This window comes from Saccopteryx bilineata, chromosome 12, assembly GCF_036850765.1.
Source record: "Saccopteryx bilineata isolate mSacBil1 chromosome 12, mSacBil1_pri_phased_curated, whole genome shotgun sequence".
Taxonomy (NCBI): Eukaryota; Metazoa; Chordata; class Mammalia; order Chiroptera; family Emballonuridae; genus Saccopteryx; species Saccopteryx bilineata.
The window spans coordinates 38,677,108-38,704,878 of NC_089501.1; the positions used below are offsets into that span (position 1 = coordinate 38,677,108).

At 45.9% G+C, this 27,771-nt stretch overlaps 2 protein-coding genes and 1 long non-coding RNA gene across 9 annotated transcripts in view; 2 read left to right on the forward strand and 1 right to left on the reverse strand.

Moving 5' to 3' along the window:
- ZC2HC1B (zinc finger C2HC-type containing 1B) overlaps positions 1-14,303 on the forward strand; it is a 28,812-nt gene extending 14,509 nt beyond the window's left edge. The window contains exons 5-8 of the mRNA XM_066247806.1: positions 1,867-2,006; positions 5,877-5,985; positions 13,500-13,584; positions 14,131-14,303. Of these exons, the coding sequence (XP_066103903.1) occupies positions 1,867-2,006; positions 5,877-5,985; positions 13,500-13,570 (320 nt within the window). The 3' untranslated portion in view covers positions 13,571-13,584; positions 14,131-14,303. The remainder of the gene's footprint in view (positions 1-1,866; positions 2,007-5,876; positions 5,986-13,499; positions 13,585-14,130) is intronic.
- Positions 14,304-18,011: 3,708 nt separating this feature from the next.
- LOC136316486 (uncharacterized) lies at positions 18,012-19,484 on the forward strand. The gene is made up of 2 exons (XR_010727722.1): positions 18,012-18,121; positions 18,170-19,484. It is a non-coding gene; the product is annotated as an uncharacterized lncRNA (long non-coding RNA).
- Positions 19,485-19,832: 348 nt separating this feature from the next.
- Positions 19,833-27,771, reverse strand: part of PLAGL1 (PLAG1 like zinc finger 1) — a 51,298-nt gene continuing 43,359 nt past the window's right edge. For 4 of the 7 annotated variants that reach the window (XM_066248567.1, XM_066248569.1, XM_066248570.1 and 1 more), the window contains 2 exons: positions 26,041-26,495; positions 19,833-21,482 (listed from right to left, as the gene is read on the reverse strand). In XM_066248567.1, coding sequence (XP_066104664.1) covers positions 20,231-21,482; positions 26,041-26,192 — 1,404 coding nt within the window. In that variant the 5' untranslated portion in view covers positions 26,193-26,495 and the 3' untranslated portion in view covers positions 19,833-20,230. The remainder of the gene's footprint in view (positions 21,483-26,040; positions 26,496-27,771) is intronic. The other 3 variants (XM_066248573.1, XM_066248571.1, XM_066248574.1) reach the window with 1 other exon arrangement.

The window sequence follows — 27,771 nt, forward strand, 5'->3', positions numbered from 1 at the left end:
GAACTCCCCATCAAGCGCAGAGCCGAGGTCTGGGTGGTTTCCTACGCCGTGGTGAGTTCTGCAGGCTCCTGGCACTTCGTATTCCACTTTCTCTAAGCAGTTTCACTCCTGCTTGGAAACACTTGTTGGGCCTGTTTCCCTAGAGTAATCGTGTGTTCTGCCTCGCCCACTGGGCCAAGCCCTCGTGTGGATTATTTTAGTTAACTTTCACAACAACCGATGAAGTGGGTGATATGTAGGTCCTGGAGAAAGGGAAGCTTGTGGAGGTTGAGTAACTTGCCCAAGTTCACACACACAGCAAGTGAACCGGGGCTCCGAGCCAGTCAGACAGGAGTCAGGGCCTTCCTCATTTCTCAATGCTGCCCTATTTTATTTTCTTCAAGGAATTTATCACTGTGGGAAGGCTTTGCTTCTCTATTGGAATGCCTAGTTCATGATTACAGAGACATTGTATCATCCAGGATAAAACAGTGCCTGGCCCTGAATAAGGTGTTCGATATGTATTGAATTGGTCATTGAGTACTCTTCCAGAGTATGAAAAAAAAGGTCAGGCTAGGTGCTAATCTTTTGTTTCCTTCCATTTTGTTCTGATTTTTACATTTTAATGGGTATTCACTTCAGGAAATGGTTTATTAAAAGAGAAAGCTCCCCAAAGTGCTTGAGAAGTTCCCTTCAAAAGACTCAGCTTTGAAGACCTCACTGGCTTAACTATCCATCCAGGCATGTAGGAATTTGAACTAACCCGAACTTCCCTGCGGAGATGAAGGCCGCAGCCGTCCTGGGGGAGAGGTCTTCTCCTGTGTTGCTCAGATGCGCTGTCATCCCTTAGGAGAAGTGCCTACCACATACAGAACCCCACATCTCTCTCGGCTGCTGGAGGAAGGAGTAGGCTCCCCTCGGCCTCGCTGCGGGCTCGCCACATCCTAAGACGACCTTGGGGCTTTCTCACTCCTGATTTCTCTCATTGTCTAGAAACTGCAACTGAGAGCCAATTCCACAGAACACACAGGACCTAGAGCCCACAGAACTACCTGGGACTTTTTTTTTTTCTTTTTGAATTGATTGGGGTGACATTGGTTAATAAAATTACATAGGTTGCAGGTGTACAGTTCTATCACACATCATCTGTATATCGTATTGTGCGCTCACCACCCCAAGTCTCCTTCCATCAATCACCCTGGGCCCCCTTGCCCCTCTCCCACTGCCCCACCCCCCTGCTGGCACGCACACTGGGAGCTGAAGGGGTTTCTGGAGCCGCTTTCCAATCAGCACTCCTGTTCCTTTTCACCCTTTGAGTCCCCACCTTTTTTCCTCTTACTGCCTCCTTCCCGCACGTCTCATTTGCCCCCTCACTCCAGAGGTCTGTGAGAAAAATCTTGCGCTGCAAGAGCGGAGTCTTTGAGCCGGGGACGCGGGCCTCCGCTCCCACCCCGAAACCCGCATTCCGAAACGTCCCGTTTCCCCCGGAGCCCCGTAACTCTCGTCTGTCTTTCTGTCACACCCTGTGCCACAGCCTGGGCTTCTGAACCTTCTGTGCCCTTTCGACTCCTCAGTAATAACATTCTGTGATTCCAGGACTGCTTTTTACATAAAGACCCACTAAATAATGCATTCAATCGGGAAGTTCCTAAATACAATTTGTGTGAACAGTCTGCGGGCGGGCGCACCATGAAGGGGAGTAGGTGCTGGAGCAGGACTAGGGCCTCTGCACGCCTCCCCCCTGGAACAGGCTATCTCACACCAGCGTTTGGGACCCTGTTCTTTTGTTGGAGCAGAGTTCACATCCTATTTATTTCATTTCCTGTACTCCATGTCAGAATTGTTTTTGAAACGCTAATTGCCTTCTGTTGTTATCTTCACGTTCAGATTATATCCAGTGTCCGTATTGTATGAGGAGGTTTAATGAAAACGCAGCGGGCCGACACATTAACTTCTGCAAGGATCAGTCTTCTCGCCGAGTATTTGACGCAGCCCAGACAGCAGCCAAGTTGGCAGGCAGAGCGCAGGTAAACACCTCTCCCTAGCTGTTGGCTCTGTGCCCTCACATGTCTGGGGCAAGCAGGTAGAGTTTGGAGGGGCCCTAAGCTACCCACCCCGAGAAATGTAAGGATCACCATAGCCGGTCACTGTCACTCACCCCCTCATGGGACACTCACCCTCATGGGACTGGGCTCCTTTTGAGTTCCCAGCTGACACCACTGGATGTTGTAGAAAAGGTATTTCTGTCGTGTTTGCAGCTTCTCAGGATGAAGGCTTGAGTGTATAAGTAGTATTTGTCTAGTAGTCTCAGGGTAAAACTCTGTCTACCCGATGGTGGTGATCAGCCCTAATCTACCCGATGGTGGTGATCAGATCCACACAGAGAGGAATTGTCAGCCTGCAGTAACAGAGGCCCGAGTGAGGAAAGCTGACACAAGGTGACCCGTCCTAGGGGCCGTGTGCTTTGCCCTGTAGAGGAAGCCACAGACTCAGAAAGTTCAAGTGGAGAAATGGAAGCAACTGTTACAAAAAGAGGCAAATAAGGAAAGTGACAACTTGACCAGGAAGACAATAGATTTATAAAAAAAACAGAACCATACACATCACAGGGCCCAGGGACATAACTTAGAGTATAGCATAAAAACTGTGAGGTTTATAAACAGAGAGTATAGCATAAAAACTGTGAGGTTTATAAACAGAGCTCGGACACCAAGAAAAGATTAAATTGGTCTGCCTGTAGAGTGTGAAATATGTTCAGAAAGACTTGCATGAAATCCAGGACCTAATGGGGTAGGACCCTCTCCAACAATAGTTTATCCCACAGCTGTGGCCTCGGAGCTCTATCTCCATGTAAATTAGACAGTTATTGAATATCCTCTCTGTCCCCGGCACTGTGCTAAGTGCTGACGGATCAAGGATCTGTTATTCCAAGGAAGAGAAGGACTTGGAAATGGTGCGGGAAGAAGGGAGGCTAGCGGACACTTGCAGAAGCACAGTGGAGGAAAAGGCGCGGGGACTCATGGACGGCTTCGCAGAGGAGCGGACACCTTCCCCTCCAGCATCAAGTGGTTCACCCGCCTCCAGCTGGGACGGGGAAGGACGTCATGCACAACGTCCAGCTTGAGGCCCGAAGGGCCCAGCTGGTGAGACTGCAGCACAGATGCCTGCCAGAGAGCGACAGGGCATGGGGCGGGCCAGGCGGGCGTCGGGCCTGCAAGGGCTTTCGGTCAAGCTGGTTCAGAGAGGAGGGAAGGAGGAAGTTAGTGGCTAGATGCCCTGAAATCTAAGGCCGGCCAGCCTGAGGGCCCAGCAGCAGGGACTGTCAGGTCCCCGGGGACACGGACGTCCTTTCCGTCTCTCGGTCTCCTCTCTTCCCACTACACTCTGCTTTCTCTTCTCTTTGACTCCTGTGGTTTTTCTGTCTAATTGTCTGTTATTAGCCCCATGTGTCATTCTGTAGGCAGGGTTGACCGTTTGAACCATATAGACCGCAGTGACATGGACTTGGTTTTTCAGAAAGATCACCCTTGCAATTAGCGTTCAAGATGGATTGGCAGGAGAACAGTTCAAAGCCACAGCAGCAGGGAGGAATGACGGGCTGGCTGGAGAGGACTGATGGGGGTGGGGGGGTGGGTGGAGGGAGAATTTAAGAAATAACTGGCGGGCCTGACCAGGCAGTGGCGCAATGGATAGAGAGTTGGACTGGGATGTGGAGGACCCAGGTTTGAGACCCGGAGGTCACCAGCTTGAGCACGGGCTCATCTGGTTTGAGCAAGGCTCATCAGCTTGGACCCAAGGTCGCTGGCTTGAGCAAGGGGTCACTCGGTCTGCTGTAGCCCATGGTCAAGGCACATATGAGAAAGCAATCAATGAACAACTAAGGTGTCGCAACGAAAAACTGATGATTGATGCTTCTCATCTCTCTGTTCCTGTCTGTCTGTCCCTATCTATCCCTCTCTCTGACTCTCTTTCTGTCCTGTAAAAAAAAAAAGAAAAGAAAAGAAAAGAAATAACTGATGGGCCTGAGAAGGCAAATGGAGGGTACAAGGCAAGAGAGGATCAGGGTTGACAAGAAGGTCTTTAGCTCCAGAGCCTAGGCAGATAACACTACTGTACACCTGCATAAAGGACCACAGGAGGGAGGAGGGAGGCGTGTTGGTGGCGCAGGCCGGATGGTCTGATAAATACAGTTGCAGAGATTCAGTCTTTACACTGGAAATAGTATGAGAGGCCGTGCTGCATAGAAAGGGCTGGATTCTGCCCTCAGTGGTCAGAGTTTGACTTGCAGTTCTGGAATTCACCATCTGCAGGTGAACTTGGACAAGTCACTTCAGTTCTGTCAGACTCACTTCCGTCTGTACCTTGTCGAGTTGCTGGGAGGATTATAAACAATATAAACAAAGTGCCTTCCTGTCGGGGTCCCCTAGCTTTCCCCTCTGCCCATCACCCCACCCTCCTTTCCCTCTCCGGGGGTCCTTTCCTGTGGGTGGGATAGACACCCCGATTTTGAGGGGCTCTGACTGCCCTTGGGCTTGACTCTCACTTAGTTTTGGAAAGGTTTTCTCAGCCTAACTCGCCATCCCTTTCCCAAGCACTAAAAGGGTGCGGTTACATTTCTTCGAACGGCTCTCCTGGCCGGTCCACGAAGTGAGTCGGGGTTTAGCGGGGCCAAACGGAGCGCTGGGAAGCAGCAACGGAAGTGCTTTTTATTCCTGAAGGAGGCCAGCTGGCCGTCCTGACTGTAACCAGTGACTTGGCCCTGTTCCTCGCCTTGTTTTCCAGAGCTAAGTGGTGATTGGGAACACAGAAGAAAAATGGCCTGCTTTCTGAGTAAACTCGCTGGCGAGGGCTCTGCACAGCAGGGCCGCTCCCCGGGGGCCGCCTCCCCGCGTCTCACAGTGAGGCGTGTTCAGAAGTGGGGCAGAAAGGGGGGGGCGGTTCAGTGTGGAAGGGCTGGTAACAGCACAGCTGAAATGTGTTTCTATTTTAAATAAAATCAACTTTAAAAAACAGTGCTGTGCCCCTGAGCCTGCCCTGTGGTGGCGCGGTGGATATAGGGCATTGACTTGGAACGCTGAGGTTGCCGGTTCAAAACCCTGGGCTTGCCCGGTCAAGGCACATACAACAAGCAATCAATGCACAACTAAAGTGAAGCAACGATGACTTGATACTTCTTGTTCTCTCCCCTCCTCTCTCTGTAAAATCAATAAATAAAATTTTTTAAAAAAGTGCTGTGCCCCTGAAAATAGCCCTGTTTGTTTGGATGGGGCTGAACTGCCCGCTGTACTCACATGGCTGGCCTGGCCCGAGTGGGAAGCCTCACTTGGGCTGACAGGTTATCTTTACGTAGTTTCCATGGAGATGTTGGTGGGGCCGGTAACAAGGTAAAAAGGAGCCACCAGGGAAGCTTTTGGTCCTTATTCTGCATTAATGTAACTATTCTGCTCGTGCTGGTCTGCAGGGAGGGGTGTGGTGCAGGGATGTTGGAATTCCATGTTTAAAACATGTGCTGCCTGCCAATGTCTGTTTTTCTTCTCTGCTCATGTATTTGAAAACAAAAGCATCTTCAAGTGTAATGAAAAACTAGAATGTTCCATAACTCTCCTTATTGACATAAAGTAATTTTTCATGTCTCCATACCACTGATTTTACAGGGGTACCATATCGCAGTCCCCCCAAAGGCTCAATTATGGAATGGAAGCCCCTAAACCCCGGTGCGGCTGTGAGCACCAGCCGGGGGTTAGGAGCTGGCTACCCAAGGGGCGCGGTGTGTGCGTCCCCTTCCCCTGCGTGCAGCGGGTCCCTGGACAGGACTCCAGTCTGCCGCCACATGAGTGGAGAGCTCGACTCCTCTGTGCCCCCTGAGGTTATAGCCCTGTGTACCCCTCTCTCTGTAGGGTCGGGTGCTGATGAGTCCAAAAAAAGAACCAACTGTGACCAGTGCCGTGGGCGCTCTGCTGCAGAACAGGGCCCTCGACGCCACGAGAGTGGCCCCAGCCAGACCCGGTGAGTCAGAGTGAGGGTCTCAGCACTCCGATGGCAGGGTCACGGGCAACCGGGGTTGGCTTTGGGATGCGTGGGCCGTCGGCAAAAGCGTGATATCCAAGGTTGTTTTTGGATGGAAAGATACATGGGTTTGTTTGAGTTTAAAGCTTATTTGCCAAGAGGGAAGATTTCATAACATATCACATTTAGATAAAACTCTGATAAGAGCAGATCTGATTACAGCAGCAGGGACTCAATCCATTGTTCTCTGACTAGTAACATTGGGAAGAGATGGAGAATGGGAGACAATAGCTTATGTGATGTGTTGAAAATAAGGGAAGACAATGAAATCGCTAATCTCGGAGAGGTACCTGCACTCCTGTGGTCATTACAGCATTTTTCAAATAGCCGAGATTCAGAAAGAAATTAAGTGCCACTGAGGAGCCACTGAGCCATTTCACCCGCAGGTGTTGTAAAGTACCAAAGGCTACAGAATTAATATTAATATTTTAGGAGGCTTGGAGAACATTTTATTAATTTGGGTTAAGAGAAATTGTGAGAATAGTCTCTGTGCTGTGTGATTAGCATAACTAGGATGGCTCTTGCCATTGTATTGTAAATGAAAAGGGAAGGAAACATGAATTCCCAGACATTCCACCACACCTGTGGGGAAAGGGGTGAATGGCTAGCCAGGTGCAGGAAGAGAAAATCCAAAATAAACCTTTTCTTATAGCAATGAGCCATTTGCAGGCATTTGTCCCCACTGAAACTACCTCTCCTATGTAAATGCGTGTGTGACTCTGGACAGAGAGATAGCAGATAAACACTAGATAATATAGGAAAGCCTTTAATATGTAAAGAGACATCTTTCTACCGTTGTGTTGACTTGTAAATTTTGTTTTCTCCAAAATGATGTATGGTTTGCAAATTGAACGTGGTCCTATCATGTTAAAGGACATATGACTATAACCAATAGTGGTAAGGGGCTCCTAATTACAATTTTTGCTTCTGTACTTCCCACTTACAAAACTATAAAAACTAAGTAGAACAAAGGGCCGGCGCGCTCTCCATCAGATTTCTGTCGGAGTTCCCGCCGCTTGGCCAAGCTAGACAATAAAGCTTTAATGTGTAAACAAGGGACCTTGCTTCTGTCTTCCATAATTCGGGTCCCTCTGAATTTGGATTAACACCACTGACGAATGAATGGACAAAGATATGGTGTATAATCTAGCACAGTAGATAATAGAAATGAAGCCAGAAAGAGAAGACGAAGGAGGAGATCTTGCCATCTCTGACAACACAGACATTGAGGGCATTATGTGAAGTCAAACTCATAAAAACAGAGGATACGATGATGGCTGCCAGGGGTGGGGGTGAGGTGGGAGGAACAGAGGGATGTCGGTCAAAAAATACAATGTTCCGCCTGACCAGGTGGTGGCACAGTGGATAGAGCGTCGGACTGGGACATGGAGGACCCAGGTTCGAGACCCCCAAGGTCGCCAGCTTGAGTGTGGGTTCATCTGGTTTGAGCAAAGCCCACGAGCTTGGGCCCAAGGCAGCTTGAGCAAGGGGTCACTCATTCTGCTGTAGCCCCCCTCCCCGGGTCAAAGCACATATGAGAAAGCAAGCAATGAACAACTAAGGTGCCACAGTGAAGTATTGATGTTTCTCATCTCTCTCCCTTCCTGTCTGTCTCTAACTATCCCTCTCTCTGACGCTCTCTCTATTGCTGTCAAAAAAAAAAAAAGGATACAGTGTTCCACTGAAAAGATGAGTAGGTGCAGGAGATCTAACATACAGCATGGGGCTATTGCTGGTAACACTGTGTCTGATTTGAAAACTGCCAAGAGAGCACATTTTCCCTGTTTTCACCACCACCGACGTAGAAGCTGACTATGGGAGGTGATGGGTGTTAACTAACTTCATGTGGTGATCCTTTTGCCCTATGTGCATATATCAAATCATCACATTGTATACCTTAAACTTTTACAGTGTTATGTTCAGTTGTAGCTCAAGAAAACTGGACAGAAAAGAACATGAAAGAGGGAAGAAGTTTCCTTCTTAGAATTAAGTAATTTCTCCAAAGGAACAGAAAAGCATAACCACCATTTTAGTACTTAGTATATGCTAGACCCGTTTCATTTCATCCTCACAATAGTCCTCTACATGTTTTCATCTGTGAAGAGGGAAACTGAGGCTCAGAGGGCAGGTTATTTGTTCCAAACCCACAACTGGCAAAGAGCAGAGCTGGATGAAACATCTACTAAGCTCTGCCCATCCTCTGAGCTGCGTTAATGAATGTGGCACTCTTTAAGATCAGCACACACTAGGAGGGCAACATGAATTAATTCATGACCACAGGGCATGTCTGATCAGGAGGCTTATTTTGGAGATATTATCGGAACCAAAGTAAGAACCCCTAGCCTCACACACAGTTCATGAACAGCCCAAGAACGTTTATTATTAGTCTTTAAATTCCTCATGAGTTGCTTATCATGGGCTAAAAATCAAATTATTATTTTAAAATTTCCCTATAGTCCTGTAAACCCAAGTCATTAGTTTTTTTTTCTAATCTGTGAAAACTCAACAATAAAGTAGGTTTTAGTTTTCACACATGAACACACGCACAATTCAAATTATATATGTACTCGTTTGGTAAAACTTTCACTAACATGCTTTTTTTCTAAAGTATAGTGATTAATGTCCTTCAGTAAAAAAACAGTTTCTTTAAATTATGGTTGTTTTTCTTACTTTTTCTAAGAATATGTTATAATGCTTCCTTCCCAGGAAAAAGTACTCCTTTGAGTTTGAGGTCAACGCTTATTTGCCAAGAGGGAATATTTCTTAATTCATCAGGATTAGAGAGCTCTGACAATGTACAGAGTCAAATCCGAGCACAGCACCAGAGTCGAGGACGTGTATTCCCTCGTCCAGTAAACTTGGAAAGAGTTTGGGAGCGGGAGAGGACAGCATGTCAGGTGTCGTGTTGAAAATAAGAAAACAGTTTCCTTCCTTGAACTGAGTAATTTTTTTTTTTTTTAATCAAGGCCTGAGTGAGGACTCAGAAGTCCTGTGTCTCAGTACATGAAGCAGGTCTTTATAAAGACACCATTCTGTTACACTGGAAAATAGATGAGGAGGTCAGAAGGTCTAAGCAAAACGGTGTTATGTTTGCTTTTGACTAGTTAATGGTGGTTTATCATCGCTGGGTTGTTGCTACCCAAAAGGCAAACTTTTTCACATGGCTGACACCGGATTCTATTCCGCCACCTGACCTCCCCTGCCACTATTTCCTCTCTGTCCAGCTCCTGGGCGTCTGTGTGACTCCTTGAGCATAACAGGCCTGCATGTTCCTGGCTCAGGGCCTTTGCACTGGGTGCTCCGACTGCTGAAAACCAAACACTCCCCCACTGATCTGTACTGCTCAGCCCCCCACTCCCTCCAGTTCTTTGCTGAGTGTCATCTCTACAGCAAGGCCTCTCAACCTCTATATTTAAAATCAATTAAGCCCTCTGTAATTTTCTCTGTAGTTTTTTTAAAAAAAGCATTTACCACCATCTAACATTCACTGTATATGTGCTTGTCAACCCCTCCCCAAAAGGAATGTAAGTGTTCAGATGACAGGGATCTATTGTAGCTTGTCTATTTTTGATTGTGCCGCCACATCCCTACCTGTTTATGGCACATGCGAGGTGCTCAGTAGGTACTTTGTGAATGAAAGGTATGAGAAAAAGTAGGTACCTTGCTTCTGTAATTTCTCACTGAAGTTACTCGCCTATGCATATAATTGTCATGTTAGTTAGCTTTAAGAGATAGCATTTTTATTTATTTCTGGCTTAAAATGGATTTTCTCTTTTTCTCAAGATTTTGACCATTTTTATTGAAAGAAACAAACAAGCAAAAACCCTGAGGAGCCTGACCAGGTACTGGTGCAGTGAACAGAGTATCGGACTGGGACATAGAGGACCCAGGTTCGAAACCCCGCATTTGCCGACTTGGCAGGCTCATCTGGTTTGAGCACAGCTCACTAGCTTGAGCTCAAGGTCGCTGGCTTGAGCAAGGGGTCACTCACTCTGCTGTAGTCTCCTGGTCAAGGCACATATGAGAAAGCAATCAGTGAACAACTAAGGTGCCACAACGAAGAACTGATGCTTCTCATCTCTCTCCCTTCCTGTCTGTTTCTATCTGTCCCTCTCTCTGTCTCTCTGTCTCTGTCACACACACACACACACACACACACACACACACACACACACACAAACAAAAAATCCCCTGAGGAATATCTATGAGGATGGTGGGATCAGGGTGCATTTATTGAGTATTCAGTGCTTTAGCTTGAATGATGGGGAATGACTTAAACAGTTTGTGATGCTGGTTGATTTTTTTACCCATGCAGGAGACAGGTAGACTTAAGATGAATTTTCAATTTAATTTCTTATTTTTTCCTGTGCCCTCGCCTGCTTACATTTAAAACAAAAAGCACCAGAGTTTGTGTGCCTTTCAGCTGGTCACTTTTCGTCCAGAGCCATTCCGGGAAGGAAGCAGCAGCATGCCGCTGTGGGGGCAATGAGTTCTCAGAAATGCGGAGGCCAGGAAGAGAGCAGGGGGCGCCCCTTGCTAATGTAAACAGGCCAGTGTGTGCATCGGAGGCACAGCTACTATCTCTTGTGTTTGTTCTGGTCAGCATCAATCTATTTGTTACAGGAGGGTCTGTTAAAAAAACTGTTCGTGTTGATCTTTGCTATATCTAGATTGGCAGTCAGTAGTTTAGGCCACTTGGTGTCACTTGCCTTTCACAGAAATCCTATCATTGTCTTTTCATCTAGCTGGTAGTTAACCCACTAAAATTCTGGCTCTCACTCTTCAACTCTCTTGAGTAACATATGCATTTAGTGTCTCCCGTGGGTAAGTAACATTTTGTTCTAAATTCACAGTCTGGGGAGGGACACGTGTGTAGATTCCAACCCTTACCAGTCCCTGAGTCTTAGGAGGAGCTCTGCTCTGCTATGCCTGCGCAGGAGGGTGTGGTACCGGAGAACATGGGGAGTCACGTGACCCTGATACATACACAGCTGCCATGGATGTTCAGGAAGATGCAGTCAACATAACTATTATGCATGGGTGTCTCCCTGCCCATGGCGTCTTAGCAGCCAGTCTTTAACAGGGGGAGGTAATCTAATATTTAACAGTGGCAAGTAAAGGTCCTCAGGGAATACAAGAAAGAGATCAACTTGGCCTAGGAGGCTTTAGGGAGGTGGTAACAGTCAGAGAGAAGGAGCCCCACGGAGGGAGAGGCATTGGAGACGAGCTTTCAGGATGAGCTATATTTTGACCAGTAGAGAAAAGTTGCAAAGCAATTAAACAAATATATGAAAATGAGAATTCAGAGGACAGGCTGTGGAAACAAGTGGCCCATTTGGCCGAAAGCATAGAGAAGAAGCATTAGGGCATGAACAGAAATGAGAGTTAGAGTGGAAGGAGGGCGGTGATTGGTAGGCCAGGCACCTCGGCTACACACGATTCCACGCTGACACTGTAAACTGGGCACTTCTGATGGCCCAGTAACTTCTCTGTTCTAGCCACTGGAAGTGAGCCTACAAAAGCTGCTTTTGAGAAAGCATTTCCAAAAATCATCATGTCAGATATTAATGCTTACTGTAAAAAGTATTAGAAAGTGGAGAAAAAGTATAAGGAAAATATCATCCATAATCTCACACCCTGCCATGACTGACAATTGTTAATACTGACATCTTTTTCAGTGGCTTTTTTTTTTCTATTTATAATCTTTTTTTCTGTTTCTCTTTTGTCAAAGTTGAGACTATATAGTCCATGTACACATCCCGATTTCTTTCACTAACAAATTTTGAATGTTTCCCTATGGCAAAAGAGTTTCCTTAAAAGCACAATATCGTATCACAGGAATCCATGTAATTTACTTGTTTTCCTAAGGTTGAGCAGGTCAACTGTCTACATTTTTGCTATACAGAACTAACTCTCTTCTTCCTGGACAACAGTCCACACCTAACTGTACAATCTTCTAAGAACTTAATATATTAATCCTCACTTAATCGTCACATGGGAGGCAAATGTACTGTTCCTGTCCAGAATTTACAGGTCAGAGAAGCATAGAGAGGTAAAAACCTCGCACAAGTCACTTACTAGGAAATGAAAGAGCCGAGTCTTTGTCTGCTTTGGGATAACTGGGCCAAAAAGTATAGACATTAAGGAGATAGTAAAATATATATTATATAGTATATATTTCTTTCTACTTATTCGTGTTATATATATGTTTTAGAAAAAGGTCTGGCTCTTCCTTTATTCCCACAAAGATTAGGTTAATATAATGTATGCTCTTGAAACTTCCTCTTCTGTTAAAACTATAGTTCAAAAATGCTATTGTTTGATTCTTAACAGGAAAGTTCCGGTGGGAAATGAGTGTATAGCCTAGTCAGCAAATAATCTACCGGTGGTTATTTTCTCAAGGGTTCTGAAGTAAGAGCAACTGGTTTGCTGGGCAGGCACCTCTGAGCCTCAGCCTCTCGGACACCTTTAGCCAGAGATTAAGATCACGATGAACATGGAGCTCTGGGCTCTTGATCTGTGCTGTGCTGCGTATTTAGTGAACTGCATTTTATAACTCTGTTGGCTGGGCTCCGCTTTTATTTCTGTCTGGCACCAGTGGGTTTGATCGAGCACCTGCCCCGCCCTAGCTGCCCCTCCTTCCCGGCTTCGTTGTTCAGCAAGTGTCATGAGTATCAGAGGGTCTGCTGCTGATCCCTGGGAAGAAACAAAAGTTACAGATCTTTGGGTAAACTGGACACTCGCTTTCTATTCCTATGATAGTTTTGAGTCCCAGTTTCCTTGGGCTGTTTGGTTATTCCCCTTCATAAAACTCCGGTGGCCTCTAGGACAGAGGGGACTTGCCCTTTTTACAAAAAAAAAAAAAAAAAAAAAAAGATTTCTCTGAGAATGCTGCCCCATACTATCTAGTCTAAAACGGACGATGGTGTACCTGTATTCATAAACTGCTACCACTCTATACCTAACAGAGGTGCTGGACCTAAAGAGCCCATCTGTGAGGTGAGTCCAAGCCCTTGTAAACAACCCCGGGGTGCAGGGGTTCATCGGGAGGAGGCATCTCACATCTCCTCAAGGCTTCTCGGACCTTCTCCAGCATGAGAGAAGTAAAGAATTGTAAAGGCAGGGACTACTCAGGGTACATTCTGAGGGTCAGAGCAGTAGTGGGGAGAGGTGCTGAGAGTCTGCCTGTATAAATGGGGGGCCATCTGGGGTGGGTGGCAGTCCAAAAGGCCCATCTGTGAAGGGCTAGGGGCAGGGAGAGGAGGCTCCTGAGACAGTTCCTGGTTTTCCTTACTATTTGGCCTGGATAGACACTGAGTATTTGTCTATAGCTACAGAGCAAAACAGAACGGAATAGAGACTTTGATCTAATGTGAGGATTTCACAATCACTCCTCTTTTTTTCTTGCTAATGTTTGCTTTTACATAATAACAAATCTGTTTATGTCTGTAAAGGATTAGCAGTGGACCCTGTTTCTGGAGCAAAACTCAAACAAGGATTTACTAAATCGTCTAAAAAAGATTAACTCCTGGAGGCCAGGTAAGAAAAACAAAACCCCTGTAATCCAGGTGTTGCTCATATCTGATGTGCGGAGATGAGTACGGTTCATCTAAAAAGGATTAACTCCCACAGGCCAGGTAAGAAAAACAAAACCCCTCTAATCCAGGTGTTGCTGATCATCTAATGTGTGAGATAAGTAAGGCTAATGAGCCTCTAAGAGAATGGCCCCTGAGCAGGCAAACCGAAGAGAAATATGGGCCGAGCCTGAGTTAATATCACGTATAATCTTGGAACTTAACTCTTCTGTTAAAAGCTATAGTTTGAAAATGATATTTTGATTCTTAACAGGAAAGGGGTACAGTTCTTCATTTTGACCTGGAAGTCTACTGCCCCAGTCCCCGGTCCCCTAAAAAAGCCAGTTCCTGAGATTGACACGGAATAGGATGGGCATGAAGTCGGAGACGTTTTTGATCTTGTGACTTGTTTGTTAACAACAATTAAAAATTAAAAGAGGCTCCTATTAGTTAACATTGGCAGTGTGGAAAGGCCAGAGTTCCAGTAAATGCCTTTTCTCTCTGCTTGCAGACTGGCTCCCAAACACCTCCACCTGCAAAGCTGGGTCCGGGAGCACCACCTGACAGGAGGAGCATCGAACGCCTGTGTGAATGCCCACGAGTCCTCTCGAGAGTTCATGTAGCATGAGTAAAGACGAGTTTAAAACTTTATTTGCTCCCTTCAAAATATTCAAAACCATTAAACACCACATTAACCTGCTTGGTTTAAAGATTCCCTTGAAGAATATTTTAAATTGGAAATTTAATAGGCTTTTTCTCTTTTAATGTTGCTTTGGTATTAGAAACCTTGAGCGAGGCCGTCTTTGGAATACTAGCATTATTTCCTTACTAGGAAAATCGTGTCCTACCTAGCTTCATTCTCCATAATAGCCGTGAAAATCCCAGCTTTGCTATTTCCTTCTAATAAGCATTAAACTGTAATTGAGCAACAACTCCTGTTTTAAATGTCTGTGTGCCATGGAGAGTTGCCACACCCGCGCCAGTGAGCACTGTTGGTTTGGGGGAAGCCCGCAGGGGAAGGACCACGGTACAGTAGCCTTCCCGCCCCGGGGAGAAGTATGCCCATGTGGCCTCACCCCATTTCCGTGTCATGGCCCAATCAGAGGTCCACTGCCCATCTATCTCACCGTTGGTTTCTACGGCCCTGTGGGAAGGGCGTATCTCAACTGTTTCTCTTTGTTCCGAGGGTTAACAAGCTTTGTCGCGTTATTTATACCTAACTAATGCTCTTTCATCTTTTTGTTCTTAAAACTCGGGGAAATTTAATTAGGCATTAAAAGCATTTTTTCCTGGCTAAATTGAAGTAGGAGAACCAACCCCAAGCTACTGCCACTTGCAGCGCAGCAAATATTAACACCGGGAAAACTTCGGGTCTGTATTTGGGGACCAAATCCAACATTCTGTGCTCAGGAACATCAGGTCTGTGTGCTGGAACAGACTGAAGGTGACCAGCCCGTGGAGCAGGGTTTGTGGAGCTTCTCTGAGTAGTTCTCGGGAGGACTTAGCTGAGGGGATCCCCTCTGGAGGGGAGAGGGGCCATGGGAGCAGGGGATTCCTACTGACGAGGTCCCCCGTCCCCTTGTTGTATTCCCCCCCCCGCCCCGCCCAGGTTAAACTGCAGTTTTAAGAATCTACCAGGTCAGTTCTACAGTGACAGCCACACCCCAGTGTCTTTCCTGAAAGGTCTCTGGCCCGCTCCTGTCACCAGCTCCTGTCACCAGCGCCTCTGGTAGGGCCAGGAGCCAAGGTTCCTCACATTTGACTCATCGGCTTCTTTGATGGGCACATAAACTCAAGGCTTGCCATTCCCTCGCCACCCCCACCCTTTTTAGAAGTAAAACAAGAATGAACAGGATGGTCGGATTGGGGGTTAGGAGTAGGGAATACTTTGTGAAGAAATCCCACTAAGGAGCAAGTATGTTTCTAATTCATGCTAGAAATTCCTGGTGAACACCACTGTCAAACTGGCCCAGGGTAGACTTCAGGAGCCAGTGTTAACCTATGCATTAGAAATACATTCATAATGTAGAAGGATTCATACTTTTACAAAGAAAGTTTTAGAAATAAGCTCTTAGCGCTGTGCATTTAACTGAAGCACATAAGCTTCTACCTTAAATCATAATTGTACTAAAAAAAGAGTTGGTTTCTAGTTGATGCTGACTAGAGGTCAGACTAGTAGTAGTTTCTGTGGGGAAAGTAATGGCCAGGAGGGGGCGTGAGGGAGCCGCCAGGGAGCTGGGAATGTTTCTGTCCAGTAGAGCTGGATGGGCAGGAGCCGCGGGTAAAAATGAAACAAGCCATAGTCAGGATTATAGAGTTTATTATATGTAAGATATATCTTCATATAGAAAGCCTCTAAACACAAAAGACAAAGGAGCTTTAAAAAAAAAAAGGTTAATTTTCATGTTTTAAAAACTCATTAGATACCAAATTCAAGATAAAGATTATAGTTACTTTGCAAAATGTTATTCTTTTTGAATTAAAACTAATATTGACTTAAATGAATTTTAAAATGCACTTACTTACTGATGATTAAAAATATATTTAAGCAGAGTAGTATTTTAAGCCAACAGAGCAAAGAAAATTCTTGTTTAATATATATATTTTTTTAAATTCCAGTAATAATTTTCTTAAATTCCTGTTAAAAATATAATCAATATTAAAGTCAGCAAAATGCTTTATTTGACTGACACCTGGATTATTTTACCACTTAACCTGGTTACACAGTGATTTCTTTTTTTTCTGTCAGATGTAACTGACAACCATTTTAGTCTTTAAGATAAATGAAGCGGCTCTGGCCAGTTGGCTCAGCGGTAGAGCGTCGGCCTGGCGTGCGGGGGACCCGGGTTCGATTCCCGGCCAGGGCACATAGGAGACGCGCCCATTTGCTTCTCCACCCCCCGCCCCCTCCTTCCTCTCTGTCTCTCTCTTCCCCTCCTGCAGCCAAGGCCCCATTGGAGCAAAGATGGCCCGGGCGCTGGGGATGGCTCCTTGGCCTCTGCCCCAGGCGCTAGAGTGGCTCTGGTCTCGGCAGAGCAACGCCCCGGAGGGGCAGAGCATCACCCCCTGGTGGGCAGAGCATCGCCCCTGGTGGGCGTGCCGGGTGGATCCCGGTCGGGCGCATGTGGGAGTCTGTCTGACTGTCTCTCCCCGTTTCCAAGCTTCAGAAAAATACAAACAAACAAACAAAAAAAGATAAATGAAGCGGTAACTCACATTGTAGCATCTTGTGGAACAACCTATTCAAACTACATTTAAAATGCTCGTTTAAAATGACACCCTCTACAATTTCCCACAAGACCTTGTTTCTGTAAAACTACAGGTTGGCTATGGCAATAGTAACTAAACTACACCCAACCCTGAAGGTAGAGAAATCCCTGAAAAGAAATACACAGTCTAGGTATAATATGCAATATAAAGGTTATTTTTTGTATTTAAAGGAAAAAAGAAAAAATTCTTCCATCCGGGAGAAATCCAAGCTCCCTTGATTCCTTGCCGTAGCTCCCTTCCTCGGCAGTTGACACACTGAGCAAGTCAGTTCACATCAATATGATCACGGCTTAGGGTTAAATGTGATTTGACACACACCTATAGATAGCAGCCCTCGTTTGGATGTTGGTTATGACAATAGTTGCAGTTCCATTACAGAATACTTGCTGATTACATTTGGTACAAAGCATAAACACTCGGGACAGACTGGCACGATACATGCAGTTCAAGGACTCTCTTATCTCAAGCTAGTCTTCACTGAATAAGCCGTATTTCCAGTCCCACTTTCAAATCTCTCCTCTCTCCTTGTGTTATGAATGACATTTAGAATGCTTCTCAAAAGATCTTCAGAATCAAAAAATTATAAATGATGTTTACAATGCTTCTCAAAAGATCTTCAGAATCAAAAAAGTAATCATAAATGACGTTTACAATGCTTCTCAAAAGATCTTCAGAATCAAAAAAGTAATCATAAATGACGTTTACAATGCTTCTCAAAAGATCTTCAGAATCAAAAAAGTAATCATAAATGACGTTTACAATGTTTCTCAAAAGATCTTCAGAATCAAAAAATTATAAATGACGTTTACAATGCTTCTCAAAAGATCTTCAGAATCAAAAAAGTAATCCTAAATGACGTTTACAATGCTTCTCAAAAGATCTACCAGAATCAGAAAAATAATCATAGATGATGTTTACAATGTTTCTCAAAAGATCTTCAGAATCAGAAAAGTAATCAAAAATGACGTTTACAATGCTTCTCAAAAGATCTTCAGAATCAAAAAAGTAATCATAGATGACGTTTACAATGTTTCTCAAAAGATCTCCCAGAATCAGAAAAGTAATTATAAATGACGTTTACAATGCTTCTCAAAAGATCTACCAGAATCAGACAATTATAAATGACGTTTACAATGCTTCTCAAAAGATCTACCAGAATCAGAAAAGTAATCATAAATGACGTTTACAATGCTTCTCAAAAGATCTACCAGAATCAGACAATTATAAATGACGTTTACAATGCTTCTCAAAAGATCTACCAGAATCAGAAAAGTAATAAGTGACGTTTACAATGCTTCTCAAAAGATCTTCAGAATCAGAAAAGTAATCAAAAATGACGTTTACAATGCTTCTCAAAAGATCTTCAGAATCAAAAAAGTAATCATAGATGACGTTTACAATGTTTCTCAAAAGATCTCCCAGAATCAGAAAAGTAATTATAAATGACGTTTACAATGCTTCTCAAAAGATCTACCAGAATCAGACAATTATAAATGACGTTTACAATGCTTCTCAAAAGATCTACCAGAATCAGAAAAGTAATCATAAATGACGTTTACAATGCTTCTCAAAAGATCTCCGAGAATCAGGAAAGTAATCCTAAATGACGTTTACAATGCTTCTCAAAAGATCTTCCAAAGTCAGAAAAGTAATCCTAAATGACGTTTACAATGCTTCTCAAAAGATCTTCCAAAGTCAGAAAAGTAATCCTAAATGACGTTTACAATGCTTCTCAAAAGATCTCCGAGAATCAGAAAAGTAATCATAAATGACGTTTACAATGCTTCTCAAAAGATCTACCAGAATCAAAAAAGTAATCATAAATGACGTTTACAATGCTTCTCAAAAGATCTCCGAGAATCAGGAAAGTAATCCTAAATGACGTTTACAATGCTTCTTAAAAGATCTACCGGAATCAAAAAAGTAATCATAAATGACGTTTACAATGCTTCTCAAAAGATCTTCAGAATCAAAAAAGTAATCATAAATGACGTTTACAATGCTTCTCAAAAGATCTCCGAGAATCAGGAAAGTAATCCTAAATGACGTTTACAATGCTTCTCAAAAGATCTCCCAGAATCAGAAAAGTAGTCATAAATGACGTTTACAACGCTTCTCAAAAGATCTCCGAGAATCAGAATATTATGACGTTTACAATGCTTCTCAAAAGATCTCCGAGAATCAGGAAAGTAATCCTAAATGACGTTTACAATGCTTCTCAAAAGATCTTCCAAAGTCAGAAAAGTAATCATAAATGACGTTTACAATGCTTCTCAAAAGATCTCCCAGAATCAGAAAAGTAATCATAAATGACGTTTACAATGCTTCTCGAAAGATCTCTCAGAATCAGAAAAGTAATCATAAATGACGTTTACAATGCTTCTCAAAAGATCTACCAGAATCAGGAAAGTAATTATAAATGACATTTAGAATGCTTCTCAAAAGATCTTCCAGAATCAGAAAATTATAAATGACATTTACAGTGCTTCTCAAAAGATCTCCCAGAATCAGGAAAGTAAATATAAATGATGTTTAGAATGCTACTTAAAAGATCTTCCAGAATCAGAAAAGTAATTATAAATGACATTTAGAATGCTTCTCAAAAAGATCTTCCAGAATCAGAAAATTATAAATGACATTTAGAATGCTTCTCAAAACATCTTCCAGAATCAGGAAAGTAATTATCAATGACATTTAGAATGCTTCCGAAAACATCTTCCAGAATCAGGAAAGTAATTTTGAATGATGTTTATACTGCTTCTCAAAGCACCTTCCAGAGTGAGAAACATAATTATGAATGATGTTTAGGATGCTTCTCAAAACATCTTCCAGAATCAGGAAAGTAATTATGAATGATGTTTAGACTGCTTCTCAAAGCACCTTCCAGAGTGAGAAATGTTATTATGAATGATGTTTAGGATGCTTCTCAAAACATCTTCCAGAGTGAGAAATATAATTATGAATGACGTGTAGACTGCTTCTCAAAGCACCTTCCAGAGTGAGAAATGTTATTATGAATGATGTTTAGGATGCTTCTCAAAACATCTTCCAGAATCAGGAAAGTAATTATGAATGACGTTTAGACTGCTTCTCAAAGCACCTTCCAGAGTGAGAAATGTAATTATGAATGACGTTTAGACTGCTTCTCAAAGCACCTTCCAGAGTGAGAAATGTAATTATGAATGACGTGTAGACTGCTTCTCAAAGCACCTTCCAGAGTGAGAAATGTAATTATGAATGACGTGTAGACTGCTTCTCAAAGCACCTTCCAGAGTGAGAAATGTAATTATGAATGACGTGTAGACTGCTTTTCAAAGCACCTTCCAGAGTGAGAAAGGCAGTCATCTGAATGCATGATGGAAATGCGGCAGGATGGCAGAACCAGTGCCCGCCGGAAAAACATGGGTGAGAGGGGGCAGGGGCAGCTGGCCCAGGCTCATGGTGGTCATGGTGGTCATGGCGGTCATGGCCAGAGTGGGGTCTTGCTGCTGCGGCCCCAGGCAGTTCAGCCTGTGGGGCAGAGGCTCCCCAGGCGCCAGGGCCAGGGCCCCGTTGCCAAAGGCATTTTGAGGAGCCGGAGGGGGCAGCTGCCAGAAGCCCAGCAGGGGGGCAATATCCAGCGAGGCTGGAATTGCCAGGCTCACCGCCTCTGGGGCCAGCTCCTTGGGCAGGCTGACTTTAGGAGCGCCTCCCTTAGCCAGGTCAAAGCCTGGGCTGAGCCTGTGAGGGGACGGAGGCTCTTGCAGAGGCAAATCCTCCAGCAAATTGATGTTGCAAAACCCTTTGGTATCTGCTTTGAGAGACAGGTTTGCAAGTGGGGCGTATGAGGTAGCACCGGGGTACTTGTGATTCTGCAGGGGGGGCGGGGGGGAGTTGGGAGGGGCCATGGCGTGCATGGGCACCAGAGGCTCTGGCAGCGGTGGCATGGGCTGGCAGGGCTGCTCAGGGGGGCTGTGGGGGAGGCCGTGTATCTCAGCCTGCAAGGTACCCACAAGCCCATTCTGTGCAGGGGCCCCCAGAGGGAAGGGAGCCAGGGCGGCTGCCTTCAGCTGGAACTGGGCAGGGATGGGCTGAAAGGCGTTGAGAAACTCTCCAGCCTGCAGGCTCTCTTTCATCAGCTCCTGCGAGTGTGTCTTCTTGGTATGGCGGGTGAGGTGGTCTTTGCGCCCAAATCTCTGGGCACAGAACTGACACAGGAAGTCCTTGCAACCTGTGTGGACCACCAGGTGGCGCCGCACATCTTTGCGGGTGTAGAAGCATCTCTCGCAGTGGTCGCACTGGTGCTTCTTCTCCTTGGCGCCATGGGGCTTCTCCTCGGCATGGGTTTTGAGGTGCTGCAGCAGCACCTCTGTGCTCCCGAGCTCCAGGCCGCAGACCCCACAGGTGAGGTCGCCACTGCTGGCCGCATGGAGCGCCATGTGCCGCTTGTAGCCCAGCAAGGTGTGGTACTTCTTCCCACACTCCTCACACACAAAGGCCATTTTGTTGGGGTCGTGGGTTTGGAGGTGGTTCTTCAGGTGGTCCTTCCGGTTGAAGGTCTTCTGACAGTGAGCACACTGGTGAGTTTTCTGTGGTGAGTGGGTCGCCATGTGTCTAGGAGCAGAAGGGAAAATTTCACAATTGACTCTGGTTTTTAAGAAAGCCGAAGAAGAGTATAGAAAGAATATTAAAATATTAATGGTCATTTTCCCTAGGGGTTTGTATAAGGGATCATTTTCTGTTTTAAAATACATACTTTTCTATATTTCCCAGACTCCACATACATAAAACATAATAAAAAAAAAAACAGGTGCTACTAAAAACATAACACAATGTCCCCCCCCTCCCCCCGTAAAGAACATGGTTTGAGTACACATCTCCTCATGCATACAAAGTGATGACAAACATATAGAAGTATTTTAAAATATATGATCATAAAAAATATTTTTCAGGAAGGAGTTAAATGGGTGCTGTATACTCTGAAAATTCCTGAATTTTCAAAACTGACTCAACTTGCCCTATACCAGAAATCCCATGACCCCACCCCCACCCCGCCTTAGGTTACTGTTTCTAATACAATTCCTGCTTGGTCTTTATTGATGGAGACAAGAGTTCAGGCCATAGACATAACACTCAGAAGTCTATCGTTAACCTCAGAGCATCTACTTGGACCCAGAACGCCAACACTACCACCTGGATGCTCTGAGCCCCGTGCCTCCCGTGAGTTCTTTAGACTTGCATCTCGGTTCCCTCCGTTTCATACATTCCTATCAGCTGTCATTCCAGATATGTGCTCTCCATTTCCCCCCCAATCCCTGTTAGAGCCGTTTAACTCACTTCCTGAAGGTCACTGGTACCTTCGTAGGTACCATTCAAAAGGACCTTTTCTAGAAGGACTAAGCTCTCCTTCCAGAGCAGCTGTTTCCGTGACCGAGCTTCGGGGACAAGCCAGTCATCCTAGTCAATGAGAAATTTCAAAATCGCTATTTTATACTTGTTATCTGTAAAGCACAGATTAGTTTTGGAAAACCACCACAATTCCATTTTTATCACAGTTCCACAAAATTCCTAAAGTCCAGACTCTTGGTTTTAAAAACTAAGTGATATAAGGGGGACCCTGAGTTTATCATCTTTAAAACTTTAAAAAGGTTCATGTTAATAACTGTGTCATACAAAACACCAAGTCCTATATGTTAGTATTTCTTACAAAATAGCACCCTTGAACAACTTGCAGCTTGCAAATCCAACCTAGGTTGCTTCACGTCGCCTTTGACAGTTAACTCTTCTAGCTGTACTGTCTGTCCACTTCAGTGCAGCTGCCTTTGTACAAAAGAATGTCTAACAACCCCCTCTGCAAAAACACAGAATTTCTTTAAAAAAATGTTTAAGTCAATGTATACCCAACCTTTGACCTTATACTGTCCATTCCTGATCCTTTTCTAGAAGCAGAATTAGTAAGGGGTGGACAGGAGCAGCTGTTTAGAAAACAGTGGAGGGGACTGGCAGCCAGTTCAGAAACTCAGAGCCGGTCTGAGCCTGTCATTTCTCAAATATAAAAAAGCAAAGCCTCACGTTTTCTTCCTCTTTCCCTTAAAACAAACAAACAAAAGTAGGCAGTTGCCCTGTGCAGGCAATAGAAAGAAAAGTAAGTCTCCTCCCCCCCCACCCCCCACCCCCCCACCAGAGTTCAGCAAGCAGAGGGATAGGACGGACGGACGGACGACAGAGACAGGAATAAACAATGCTGAGGCGTGGAGCTGACACAACAGCCATCTGCGGGATCGGAAGCCATGCTGATGTCTGCAAATCCCTGCGGTATTTAAAACCATTCACAAGCTGCAGAAAGCACTTCTGTGGAGTCTGTTGCCTCCAATAAATAACCACATTTTATACAAGGTATCCCCAGGTATATCAGCAGTAACAGACGGAGAGAAGAGTGGTTTACAGACTTGGCAGTTCAAGAATTTTCTATTGGGCCCAATACTAATGAATCGGGCCCCCGAGCTCTGTCCTGGATCTTCTATTCTTGCTCTCTCCGCTTTTTTTCTCTGTGGAGGATTCTGTCCACTGAGATTTCATTGACCACCGAGGGGCAGATCAGTGCCCCGGTGACTACTCTGGACCTGGGGTCCCGCACCCTCTCCTGCCCTGCTGCTGTACCCCCTATGAGAGTGGCGCATGCTGACCATGGGGCCCGGAGCCCTCACACCACTTTTCCCAGGTCACCAGCTCCCATCCCTCTGGATTCCTTGACTCAGTCCCCCCCCCCACCCGCCGCCTGGTACCCTCTCTTCCCCTTTTCATGTGTCCCTTACATACTCATGCAACAGTCCCAGCCCAGAATATAATCCTCTTACAGCTGAAATGACTCTGACCACTTCTGTCCTTCTCTCACCCTGTCTTCTTACCTCACAACCCACAGACCACACTCAGTCCTACAGTCAGCACCAAACACTGCCACTGGCAGTGTCACCTGGATCCTGTCAACGACCTTGGACTTCTCCAGGGCAGGGCTACCTTACACTGGCCTTCTGACCGGGGACTGCCATCCCAATCACCCTTCCCTTGCTGTCTCCATCGAACTGCTGTATGGGGACTCGTCTTCTCCTCACTAGTTCAGTCCGTCAGTTCTTTTTTCTCTCAACCTCTGCTTATAAAATGGAGCGTATGTTGCAACTGAGGGAAATGGGATGGAGTGCTGCCCTAGTTTTTTTTTTTTTTTTTTAAAAAGCAAAGCCTAGAGCATCCTGCCATCTCACCACACTTCCTTACTCCTGTCCGAGGTCGCGGCTTCGGGCCGGAGAGGCAGGACCTGCGGGTGGCGGGCCGGTGGCTCTTGCACAGAGGACACTGCTTCCCCTTTTCCCCCTCACTTCACACTCTTAACGAGTTGCGTCCCTTGTTCAGAACCACCACCTCTTAAATATTGCTTAAGACTTCCCCAGGGTGGTTCAGCATGGTAATCCCACCTAATTCCTGTCATTCCAGTAATCCGCTAGCTCCATGTCTCTCCCCAGCCTTTATCTCCTATCCATGTCCTGGTCCTCATCCCCCGTGACAACACCCGCGCAGTGGCTTAGTCCAGCGCGCCCGCTGAACGTGACCGAGCGGCCATCTCAACTGCGCACGAGGAAGCCTGTTGCAAAACGGGAACCCTCTGCCACAAAACAGGTGCACACAGTAGGCACTCCGTACTCACATGTATGACCATGGGGGAGCAGCCTAGGTACAGAACACACGATGGAATTTTTAAAAACCTAAGCATTGATAACCACATTTAAAAACTCAGCTGGTTATGTTATCTCTTACGGCAGTATTCTTAAGGGCCAGGAACACAATGAAATCTTTTCTTAAAAAGTGTTCTGCTTCAGTCACACGCCAGGATTTAATAGTGATGTGGTCCATGTTTATGCGGCTCAGATGTAAATCCTCTCTTGCTGAATTCTGACTACCACCTACGCACTGAAATGTCAGCAGTCTGAAAGTGGGAGCTCTGAAGTTCATTTCATGAAGACTAAAGGGAAATGATGCATGTCCCTTAACCAGGAAGCAGAAGAAGTGTTCGCTGGTGGGGTTCTGCGTGTGTCGCTCGGAGGGAACCGTGTACTCAGTACACACAGCATGCACTGTGAATCAGACACTGTGCAACTTAAATCGATTCTGTGTGTATTTTGCTATTTCTATGATACAAGAATCCTCTGGAGGCAGAAGCTGCATCTCATATATCCAATTTCCCTCGTGGAAGTTCCTAATAGGCACCCCATAAAAAATTTAGACTGAATATACTATTTTTTTTAAAGCATCTGCTAAAATGGCAGTTTTTATCCTATGCCTTTGAAAATCTGATGAAGTACATATAACATCGGCAGACCCCACAGACTTCCACTTGTCAGGCTGGCTTTCAGACCCATGTTGAGAAACGGCTCCACAATGTTTCCCCCTCTCCATCCTCACTGTCAGGACCTGGGCCAGCCCTCCGTACTTCCGACCCGGACTGTTACAGATTTCAAATCAGTCTACCCGCCTCTCCTCTCTTCTCCAAAATGACTACCACAGCCATCACTCTAACATCCTAACAAAATCATGTTCTTCACTACTTAGACTCATTAGAATAAAACACATCTCCTATGGCAGTGGCCAAGGCCCAACGGGTGCTGCCTCCTTCCAGCCCACTCTGCAAGCCCCACCGCGTGCCTCCTGCAACACCGCCCTTCTGTGCCCGTGCGCCTCGAGGCCACGGCCGAGCGCTTTCCCGGGACCTCCTTGCTGTCCACCTCCTATTCCTTCTTATGTCACAGCTGCAGACTGTCCCTTTCTGAGAAGCCTTCCCAGGCCTCGGCACGCAGGGGAGAACTATGTTCTCCGCCTGCATAGATCTGTCAGAGCACTCCGACTGCCTCCTCCTGGCGTCTGCACGACCACCTCCTCCCCAGCCACGGCCCTCGCACCTTCCTGTCCTCAGACCTGGCGTGTTGTGAGAGCACGAGACATGTCTGCTGAAAGAACGAACTGGACGTGGCACAGAGGAGCAGTCATCACTGGACAGACAGTTTCAAAGGCGGACACGTACCCACGCTCTGCGTACCTTCCCTACTTCACCGTTTGGTCTGAGGGCTAGCAAAGCCATTTCGAGGCATATGTAAAAGCACATACCTTTTCTAAGGCCTCTCACCTCATTAATTTATATCTGGAGATGAAGGCTTTGCCACACTCTGGCTGCAAGCACTGGTAAGGTCGCTCCCTGGAGTGGGAATAACTGTGGATAGTGAACTTCTCCAGGGTGAGGAACATCTTGCCACATAACTGACAGGGATAGGTGGCCATGGGCTTTGCTTCTCACACCTTCCTTTTAAGATGCGCTGACCAACTGCTGTGTCATTTACGCACAAACGGAAGGATGGTGCTGACTGAACTCCAGCCCGGGGGGACAGGCAGCGAGCGTCCTGGGCCTGGTTCTACTCAGACACGGGCCTCTCAGGGATCACTAGCTCTGCTTCCCGCCGTCCCAAATCCTAGTTTATGTGCAGGCTGAGGCTGGGAGCAGAAAGTGTGAGGCACAGGAGAGATCCCAGTAGAAGGGTAATCTGCAGCACTAGAGCCAGGGCTAGTCCTGGGTCACCAGACTGTCTGTGGAGAGAAGAGAAACCGTTTTCTTGCATTAGCTATTGGAAAAACAATGCTTTTCCTCCCCCACCAGTTCAGAATCAACTACCCGGAATCTACGTGTTCCTTTAACGGGCTCTAAGGCGGCACAGCTCTCTATCCTCCCTGTGGGCTTGAAGAGGTCCTTCTGCACAGAAGTCCACTTGTGCTGCCTCTTCTGAGGAGCGAGGCGCGGAGCACACACTGTTCTGACAGATGAAGCCCACTCGCTCTCCTTTGCTCTCCTTTGTGGTGGGAATGGCTATTTCCATAGACTTGGTATTATCTACTTCAAACCACCGGCTCAGGTCAGTGTGAGCAAGGCTCAGCTGACTAATTGAAAAACAAATTGGGAGCTGGAGTGTCGTACAAGTACGGAAACAGAAATCATCCCTGCTGCTTCAAACCACGGCCCGTCCCTCTTCACTCCGTCAGCGTAATGTACGCTGTTCATCACACCTGTTTAAACTTCCAAGAGAGGGGACGAAATCATTTGTATACATCTAACTTCATTTGCTTGTGAGGTGACCGTGCCGAAGAACGCAACTCGAGGATGTAAACCCAATGTGAATCAAGCTGGTCTAATTCACTGACGTGCCTCTGGAGGGGAGACAAGATATCCCCAGGGAAACAGAGCTGACGGTTTGGGGGCAGCTCGGGCTGCACAGAGTGTCCCGGCACCATCCCCTAGTAAACTGTTTTCACTCATCTCTTCCCCTTTTGTGCATGGGGGCACTTCCTCATTCCCCAGCCCCACACGGAGGGCCAGGACACCTGTTGGTCGGCCATTCTAGAAGGTGAGCCTGCTGAGTCTTTAACCTCAACTGTCTCAAACCCAAATTATTAGCACCCTTTCAATCCAAGCAAAGTCACCAAAAACTAGGCGCTTCTTTTTCTACCGCCTGACCATGGTCCGAGGAGCCCCACGAGTCTCAGGCAGCATCATGGACAACACAGCACAGCGCTGGTTACCTCCAGTCCAGTGCGATTCTAGAGAGAGGAGTTCTCAGGCGGGTGGGGGGTAACCTCTCAAGTGCCAATTAGAGCGCCATCACTCGTTCCCTGCCAAGTCTTCAGAAGTGCTCTTTATTGTAACAAGCCCGTTTCTGCTTATCGTTTCAGTAACGTTCAGCTCGGAAAGCTGGAGTCGAGCCAGGTGGGATTTTATTGTAATAGGTCAAGCACCTTTATACCGGCCCACTGCACGAGTGCACAGGCGAACGTTCGCTCCTTCTCGAGTGGCCAAAACTGCAGCAAAACT